Below are 9,652 nucleotides of genomic sequence, written 5' to 3'. Positions count from 1 at the left end.
AGGAAAGGCTAAGACCGAACATTTTATACTTAGACCTATATATGCGGCATAAAGTCCAATAGAATAAGGAAAATCATCACATATGGTATATGAGGGCTGATGTAATTCCAAAACCGATTTCACAAATTTTCCCCACCAAGCTACACTATATACAAGACTATGTGCTCATTTAATTCTGCTAAGATATCTCACATATTAACCAATATATGCGGAATAAAGTCCGCACATAATTAGGTATATGGGAGCTAGGGGAAGTTCTGATCCGATTTTAATAATTTTTGGAACAGAGACACTCAGTTAGGAGAAACCAATTTCCTCTGAATTAAATTAAAATATCTGAAAGATTTGCCGATATTTTAGGTGAAATATTGCCCTTAGGCACTGAGTTCTTCATGTATATATCCGTATTATTGTATTTGTGTAAAGTTTTATTCCGCTATCTTCATCGGTTCCTTCTGTATATATTGTAAAGTGAACGAATCAGATGGAATTCAGAATTGAGTTATATGGGAAGTTGGCGTGCTTGTGAACCGATTTCGCCGATTTTTCATCCGTGTTGTCAGGGTTTCAAGAAAATATTATATACCGAATTTCAATGAAATCGGTCGAGTAGATCCTGAGATATGGCTTTTGACCCATAAGTGTGTGACGCCACGCCCATTTTCCATTTTGTAAAAAAATCTGAGTGCAGCTTCCAACTGCCATTTCTTATGTGAAATTTAGTGTTTCTGACGTTTTTCTTTAGTGAGTTAACCCACTTTTAGTAATTTTCAACATATCCTTTGTATTGGAGGTGGGCGTGGTTATTATCCGATTTCAACTATTTTCATGGTGTGTAGTGGGGTACGTAAGAGAACCGACTGCAGAAAGTTTGGTTTATATAGCTTCATTGGTTTGCGAGATATATAAAAATAACCGATTTGAGGGCGGGGCCACGCAGACTTCCCCAAAGAAATTACATCCAAATATGTGCGATCCTTCATACCAAATTTTATTTCAATAGCTCAATTTATGGCTTAGTTATAGCTCTTTATATGTTTTCGTTTATTGCCATTTTGTGGGCGTGGAACTGGTCCGATTACGCCCATCAATCATCAAGATATCTAAATTTTTACTCAAGTTACAGCTTGCACGGATGGACAGACGGACAGACAGACAGACATTCGGATTTGAAATTTACTCGTCACCCTGATCATTTTGATATATATAACTATATCTAACTCGTTTAGTTTTATGACTTACAACCAACCGTTATGTGTACAAAACTATAATACACTCTTAGCAACTTTCGTTGTGAGAGTATGAAAATAAGTGAAAGAGTGAAGTTGTGGCCTGTTAGCGATGGGAGAACTCGGTTAACAACCACGCCTACTGCGTCCATCTTGCAGGATTGCAAAAATTAATTTGAAAAAATATAGCGGTTATTGTGTGACATCATCCATTTTAAGCGGACTATAACTTATCAGGGCCCCAGATATCAAACATGAGGACCAAATTGCTTGTGGTTAATTTTATGCCGAAAAATTCGATAAATCTCTCAGATATTTTAAAGAAATTCATAGTGAATATTTTTCTTCTCATTATGTGTCTCTGTGCCGAAAATGGATGAATTCGGATCATAACTTCCCCTAGCTACCTATCTATTTCATATTTTCAAACTTCCGGGAGACTTAATACTAAATATCAGTTAAAATGTGAGATATCTTAGCAAAAAATTAAGTGATCGTATAGTGTTGGATATAATGTAACTTGGTGGTGAAAATGCATGAAATCAGTGCAGGAATTATTGCAGCCAACATATGTATATATAATGGATGTTATTTTGATAAAATTACGTAAATAAATTGGGAGAGTATAAAATGTTCGGTTACACCCGAACTTATCCCTTTCTCTCTTGTTTAATAATAAGGTTATTATTTATTAACTTACAAATAAAATCGCATCTGTAAAAGTAATTATTAAAGGTCTAACACCAAATAAAATACTTCTTATTGGAGCACTGCACTGCAAATACGAATGGGGTAGGTTTACTTGATACGTATGCGTGACCGGATCTACGGGGGTTGCTATAAACAAAAAAAGAAACATGCATGCTAACCATATTTACGTTGACCAGCTGAGACCAACACGTGCATCGCGTTTAATCAATATTACCAAACAATAACAAAGCGTCGAACTACTAACGGTGGTAGGACTCTCACTTACACTGGCCGGGGGTTGACAAGGCGAGTCACCAAAACAAACTTCAGCCTGTAACTAGCCAACTCAAAGTTTGGCCAAAACAAAGCGCAGGACACCTGCCACTAACGCAAACAGTTAGGTTGTAGTAGTCAAGTTAGAAAGATGTGTGCTAACGTCAAAGGCTGACATTTAAAAATTCCAAAACTAAAAAAAATAATTTTCGGATTTTATTGTCATTAAAAATATTTAAAAGAGCCGGTCGGTCTAAATTTTTGTTAATTAAAAAAGAAAAACAATAATTTCTGCATGTGCTTGGACTCTGTAGTATGGACTTATGCCTGCGTGGGTCGCAGGTGAGTTTGAAGACTGCTGAAAACTTCTAAAATGAGTAATTAAAATTAAACTCTCTCCTTTCACACACAGATTAATCTAGTTGAACGTCAGAAACCTCGTCCCAAATATAGCTCTCAAACGAACTTATATCAACCGCCAAGCGGCAACAATCCTAATAACTACAACACACGCGCTCGACCGCGTTCGGCACAATTCTTCACGAAACGCAGTCGCTCCTCACCATTTCTCAATCGTCCACAATCGGCTGAGCTCAGTCAGTTTGGCGCTGGTGCCTGCATTGGTGCTGTTGGTGGTGTTGGACGCATTTCCGCTGGCAGTTGTGGTCAATACCACGGACGTGGTGGCGAGTACGTGCCCGATAAATTGAACAAAACCGTAAGTTCTCTGCAGAATTGCATAATCTTTACGAGAAAGGATATACGTGTGTGTATTTCAGCGGCGCTACCAGTCTATTTCTTCATCGAGTTTGTTGAAATTGTTGCTCGACGAACCCATAAAGCGTTCCTGGTTGTGTCGCGGTAGTGTCTCCTCACCAGAAACACAATCTGAAGAGAGCAGCGCCAGGAAACAGACACCGGCATATTTGGATTACAATAAGCGAACTAGCACGGAAATTACACGTAACGGTAGCGCAGAGAGCGGTTGCTACCGGAAAACGCACAAAGGCGGTATAGAGAATAATAGATTTACAATGAGGTAGGATTAGTAAAATATACTTCTATCAGTCTCTTCCAGCCTTTACCAAGTTTCTTGTATACTTTCACAGCGCCTCAACGTCGCGCCTATCGAGCGGCAATTCGGTTTCGAGTTTTTCGCGTGAAAAGTCGGCCGGTTCCACAGCATCCACATCTTCGCTACGTACCACAGACTATTGGAATACAAATACTATAACAACACATACGTCAATGCTGCAAAAGCAAGCCAAACCCGATCTTCCGGGACGTGTGTCCTTCTCTAAGCCCAATGCGGGTTTGCAATACGAACCAGAACCGAGTCTTAGCGACTGCGAAAACGATATGCAACAGCCACATGAATTTTCAGCAACTACTAAAAATTCTCCAAACAATGCTTCCATTTCGGAACCAGGACCTGTCACACTGCCTGCTGCAGTCAGCTTCAGTAGCAAACCCGAATTCGCCGCGCCAACCTTAACGTGTGGTGAGCTCTCCACCTCGGCTGGTGCCAAGAAGTCTGTGCATTTCGGCGCGCCTGCTGACGGTGAAGGTATACTCGCCGAAACCTATGAGTATCCGAAATGTCCATCGGAGAATTGTTCGTGTAGTACACGCAGTTCGTCGACAGCTAGTAGCACACAGGACATTGGTGCAGAGAGCAAGTGTACTTGTGATTCGCCGACTTGCAAATTGAGCGCGGATCGTATGTTGCGACGTTCGAGTCTAACAGATATTGATGATAAAATTGATTTTACGCTAAAGAATGAGCTGCAAAAGAAAAATACAGTCCCAGAGGAATTGCAGGTAATACGTGACTACAAAAGTGTGGTCGGTGATCAGCTGGAGAATTCGGTGGTTAAACAGATACTCGAAGAAGATAAAACCAAGTTTGGTGGCTATGACAACTCGAATAATACACTCGAAATGCCCGCGTACTTGGATAAGTATGTGTCACCAACCAAATCTAATGTTTACTCAGACAAACCGAATAATTTGTCCGAAGCAAAACCGTCGACAAATTTAAAAACTGGCGCCAAAAAGAATCTAGTTGGTACCACTGCCAATGAGTTCAACAAGATGGACAATAATTTGGAGAATAATTTCAAGTCACAGGCTACATATACGCCCAGTGATACTGTCATCAATAATTATTTAAAAGTTGCAGCCACCACGCCACTGATTATCAAGAAGAAGGAGAACAATCGTCCGAATTCCGGTGAGAAGCAAGTTCAAAACAGCGGAAACAAATCGACAACAACAGCGCCGAAGAATCAAGCAACGAATAGTAAAATTAATGGTAATGCCAAGTTGAAGAAAGCGACTAGCTTCAGCAGCTTACGTGAAGACTCCAATTTGACCGAATTCAATATTGACAAAGTCGATAGCTGGATGTCCATGCATGGCGAAAGCATGAATCAGCGTAAAACACTTTCGAAACACAAATCTTTAGACGCCGACTTCGAGAAGTTTACAGGTGGTGAATTGGAAGAAGACGGGCACAGAGAAGACATTTTAGATGAGCATGCGGACAGCGCATCGCAAGGGTCTACCAAGTCTGATGGTGAATCCACATATGACGAGATCGTTTCGGTGATTAAGGAGATTGATGAAGACAAGAAGAAGGGTGAGCAATTTCGGTTTAATAGTTTTTAGAAGTAGTGTAAGTCCGCACTTTCTTGTAGATAATTATGCAGAGCGAGCAGCTAATGAGTTGGAGTTGAAGCTCAACACAACACCGGACATGGTGACTTTGCCTGCGTCAAGTGGGGAGAAGACTGCTGAGACAAGCAAATCGCCGGATAAATACAAGTGAGTTTTGTCAAACATTAGAGACGCTCATCTGAGACAGTTAACTATAATATGTTTCCATGTTTTTTAGAGACATACTCAGCTACTTAGATACTGTCGAAGATAGCTGTGATCGCACTTTGCTGGAGACGCGTCGCTCCATACCTGAGTCTAATCGTTCCGAAATTGAATTCGTTGTGGAACCCGATATAGCCGAAGATGTACCGAAGTAAGTCATAGAAACTGCATAAGACGTAAGACTCTCTTGTTTTATACAACTTTTCTCTAATTTTTGCTACAGACTAGCCGATCTACTCATGCTGCCCAATCATCAGCTCGCACGTCGCGTTATCGCTTTGAGTTTGCGCGCCAACGAACTCGCCAATGCTGTTTATCTCTCCAAAGAACATGTGATGAAAGTGCGTACGGAGAAACAAAAGGGTATACGTACTGAGAAAGCGAATTCTGCAAATCGCTTGCGCGAACAGAAGAAACATTACGAGGCGATTGTAAAGCGACATCAGGGCTTCATAGAGCAGGTGCGATGTGGAATAAATAATTACGAGCGCTTTACTAATTTTATTTTCTTCAAACTCAGTTACTCAAAGACAAGGGCTCACTTTGTGAGAAAGTCGCTGCACTGACGCGTCGCTTGGAGAGCCAAAATCAAGCTTGGGAACACAAGTTAGAAACAGAGGTTGCGCGCGTCAAGGAAACAACATTGGCGGGCGAGAAGATCAGACGTGAGCGTTGGGTACGCGAGAATACGAAGAAGATTAAGGTATAGCATAGTAATGATATACAACTTCGGAACTCTAGCTTATATACTCTTATAGGAACTCACCGTGAAAGGTTTAGAGGCTGAGATTAATAAGATGACTTGTAATCATCAACGTGTAACGACCGAGCTCAAGCAGGCACATCAACAGCAATTATTGGATGCGCTTGAAGAGGCGCGCCTCAAACACGAACAGATTGAGAATTCAATACGCGAGTCCTGTGCACAAGATCGTGAATCAATTATTGAGAAGGAACGCCTAGCAATACGCGAAAGGTGAACTACTTGAGTCAGTCTATATTTTACATTTGCTAATTGCTAGTACTATCACTTTCTACAGATTCGAGCGCCAGCTAGAAGAGGAGCGCAAATGTTTCGATGAGCAGCGTCAAAAGCTCGTAGAAGACTTCAATGCCGAACGTACACGCCTACAGAACGAGCTAAAGATGAAAGATGCCGACTTCCAGGCGCGTAGACAGGAGCTACAACGCGAGAAGGAGCTTGAGTTAGAGCAAACGGTCGCCGAGTTGCAGGAGAAAATGTTCAAACAGGAAGAGAAGTATCAGGTTTGTGTGATTTTTCAATTGTAATAAACAGTCTCATTAAGATATCTACCATTAGAATCGCATCAACACTATTGAGAAACAGTACGAAGCCGATTTCGAGCTTTGGAAGCGGGACTATGAGAACGAATGCAAGGTGTCACAAGTTGAGAAGGAGAATACCATTAGGCAACATTATCGTGCCGAACGTGATCGGCAAATCGATGCTATTGTCAGTCGTATGGATGCGGAGGCACTCAAGCATGCCGATGAGCATGAGGCCAAATTGAAGTGAATACAAGAAACAATTAATAACTTAAAACAAAATATAATTTTCCTTTACTTTTGTATAGCCGTTTGAAGGAGAAGTATGAAAAGGATTTGCAGTTGGTTGAGAATGCCGAACGTTCGCTGCGTGAGAAATTCACAGATACACGCAGTTCTTTAGCGGAGGCCGATGCGAAGGTGCGGAACTCCGAAGCGGAGATCAAGCAGTTGAAAATGGAGTTGGAACATAGTAAGAAGGTGAGTAAGAGATTTCTGGAAATGGTATAGTGGCAAGCGGCTAGGTAAATCTAAGCGAGTTAGATATAGAGTTATACATATATACCAAAAAGTTCAGGGTGACGAGTGGAGTTTAAATCCGGATGCCTGTCTGTCCATCCGTCCGTCTCTGCAACCTGTAACTTGCTTGCTTGCTAGGTAATACTTCGCAACGTAGTATGATGATTTTTCGCCTCCATTCCTTGAAAGCTCTATTTTATATTCGAAACTTTGATCGCCATGAGTATCAAACGAACATAATGAAGCCTATGGTTTTACTACCATTCTGGTTTGGAAAGTCATGACTGGGTCAATTCTTGACAATCCATTCAATAAGCTTTTGAAGGTATAATCGGAGTATTCAGATTATTTCTATCATAAGAACAGTTCAATTACTTGCATTATAATTAAATTCAGTTTGGAGGTGCTTAGATCCATAACCTCAAAGAATCTGCTGGACTTGGGTTTATTCCTGCGACTATCTTATAATATATCACTTTGGGTTGATCCGGGTTTTGCAGCATTTATTTGGATTCTTCTCTATTTCTTGCCCCGAAGTACCCTTAATGTCATAAATGTAGATTTTTAAGGCCGATGAGATTAGACATCTGGCAGGACCGTGTAACTGGATAAATATTACAAATGTTTATTTGGACTGCCAGTGACAATGCTGCAAGTATAAGGAGCCAATAGCATAATATTTTGGGGATAAGGATCTTCTTTCGAAGACTTATACTACTAATATTAGGTCTGAATCGACTCATTCATTGTTCTAGTGGTAACATAATTTGAATTCTAGAAAAGAGATGTTTTAGATTACTCAGATCTCTCGGAAAAAAGTCGACTTTTAGCATGCGATAGACGGTACTTTGGCTCACAATGAGTTAATGTATGTGTGGAGAGAGTTTGACTGCTGCCAATTTGATATTAAAAATATGGCATTGATGACTATCGACTGTTCAATGTCCACCTTTACAGTCGTCAAGACCCTCTTATTCATCAATTGAAGTTTAGTTATTCTATTTTTGAATATATATTTTTTTTTTTTATTCCCCAGATGTGCAACGACTTCTTAGCCGATCGTGATCAACTTCGTGATAATTTACGCAATGAAATACAAAGTGAAGTCGCGGTGATCAAATCGGAGCGCGATAACGAAATTCAAAAGATACACAAGAGGTTAGTGATCGGTTTTAGTTCTAAAAACTCTTTTATTATATAAATTTTTTTATATTTTATTATATTATATTAAAAAAATATTATATTAAAAATTAAATACTTCATCTTGTAAATTAAAGGGTACAACAAGCGATCGAAAAGAAGGATGCCACCATTGATTTGATGCAGAAAGAAAATGGCAGTCTGCGTGAACGTTGTCTCAAGCTGGAGGCGGTCATCAGACAACAACGCAAAGATTATTGTGTGAAGTAAGGGCGTACAAGTGTAAGCGGGAGGATTTTTATGGAAATTTATTATATACAAACCAACGGCAGCTTACTGAAGTAATTGAGTGTTATTAAATGTGTGAAAAGGAAACGAAGAGAGATTTTATATAGAAGTGAAATTAAAAATTATCAATGAAAGGTATCAAAATTTCTTACTAATATTAACTTTTCAATTATTTTACAATTTTTTTTTTTTTAATTGTTTAACTTTATGTAATTTTGAATACACTGGTTAATTATATAGTGAATTAAATTAAATTAATTAATTCTGCTAAATGTTCCTTACTACTTAACATACTTTTAATTACAACAACGTATTGTAATCTATCCAGTTAACTCGAATTTGATTTTTTTTTTGCAATGACCTCGAAGAGAATGCATTTATTATAATTTTTATGCGAATATGTGGTAATTTTTATTAATAAATATTTCAGAAACAAAAATATACACCTACCAGGTTTTTTAATTATAATTATTATATGCCATTTTCCAATAAAAGACAAAGATTTTTGTATAAGATGCAACATAATTATTATTAATTTAATTTTTTCATAATAACATTTTTGTTTTTAATATCACATAACATTTCTAAACACACATTTCTTCGAATTACACACAGCGTTGCTTGAAATACATTTGATGCGCCTAAAAGTAGGTTAAGGTTGCAGTGTAGTCTACACTTGTGGCGTTTAGCATTAGTCGATGCTATTTTATTTACATTTTCTAATAGATAAGGGAGTGAATACACGACTATGGGACAGTCACAGTGCTGTGCAAAACATATGCAGCTGGTGAAGGTACAGTTATTTGCAAAATACATATGTATGGAAGAATAAAGCTTTTATTTATATTTTTTTGATGATTTAAAGAAGAGACAGCGATTTCAAAATACAATTTCTAAAAATTTTATAATAAAATACTGAAAGAGCTTTCACTCAACAAAGACGAAATATCTTTCTATTATTCAGTGTCACAACATCTTCACCGCATACTATATGCCATTACTTTCTAACCACCACCGAAGCATTTCCAATCACACTCTATTTGAGTTGTAATGCTTAACGCCATTAAAGAAATTATTTGTTTTTCAATTTTTAGCTACGCAATAAAATTACTTCTGAAAACAAGAAGCACACACACACATAAACCCCAAATCCCTAGGGATAAGGGTGAGTTGTTGGCCTTTAAGGTTTTCACAATTTGTTTCTAGGTTAAACTTTGTTGTTCGAAATAAAGAGGGTTGAAAATTAAACTACGCGCCAAACACTTTCTCTGCTGTTGAGTTAAGCTAGTATTGCCATATTAAATGTAACTGTTTACAAGAATGTTTCATTTTGCTGCCTTGAA

The 9,652-nt window shown here is 38.6% G+C and overlaps 1 protein-coding gene across 1 annotated transcript; it reads left to right on the top strand.

Annotated features, from left to right (window-relative positions):
- The first annotated feature begins 2,331 nt into the window (after positions 1-2,331).
- LOC105215121 (centrosomal protein of 131 kDa) lies at positions 2,332-8,661 on the top strand. Its single transcript, XM_011188895.3, has 14 exons — positions 2,332-2,534; positions 2,605-2,910; positions 2,972-3,231; positions 3,302-4,833; positions 4,892-5,018; positions 5,089-5,226; positions 5,299-5,536; positions 5,596-5,778; positions 5,834-6,051; positions 6,116-6,341; positions 6,397-6,608; positions 6,671-6,842; positions 7,918-8,039; positions 8,159-8,661. Exons 1-14 carry the CDS (start codon positions 2,508-2,510, stop codon positions 8,289-8,291), a joined length of 3,894 nt encoding a protein of 1,297 aa, XP_011187197.2. The 5' UTR covers positions 2,332-2,507; the 3' UTR covers positions 8,292-8,661.
- The last annotated feature ends 991 nt before the right edge of the window (positions 8,662-9,652 follow it).

This window comes from Zeugodacus cucurbitae, chromosome 6 (assembly GCF_028554725.1).
Source record: "Zeugodacus cucurbitae isolate PBARC_wt_2022May chromosome 6, idZeuCucr1.2, whole genome shotgun sequence".
NCBI lineage: Eukaryota > Metazoa > Arthropoda > Insecta > Diptera > Tephritidae > Zeugodacus > Zeugodacus cucurbitae.
Note: the sequence above shows the minus strand (reverse complement) of the source record. Positions and strands in the feature narration are given on the sequence as shown.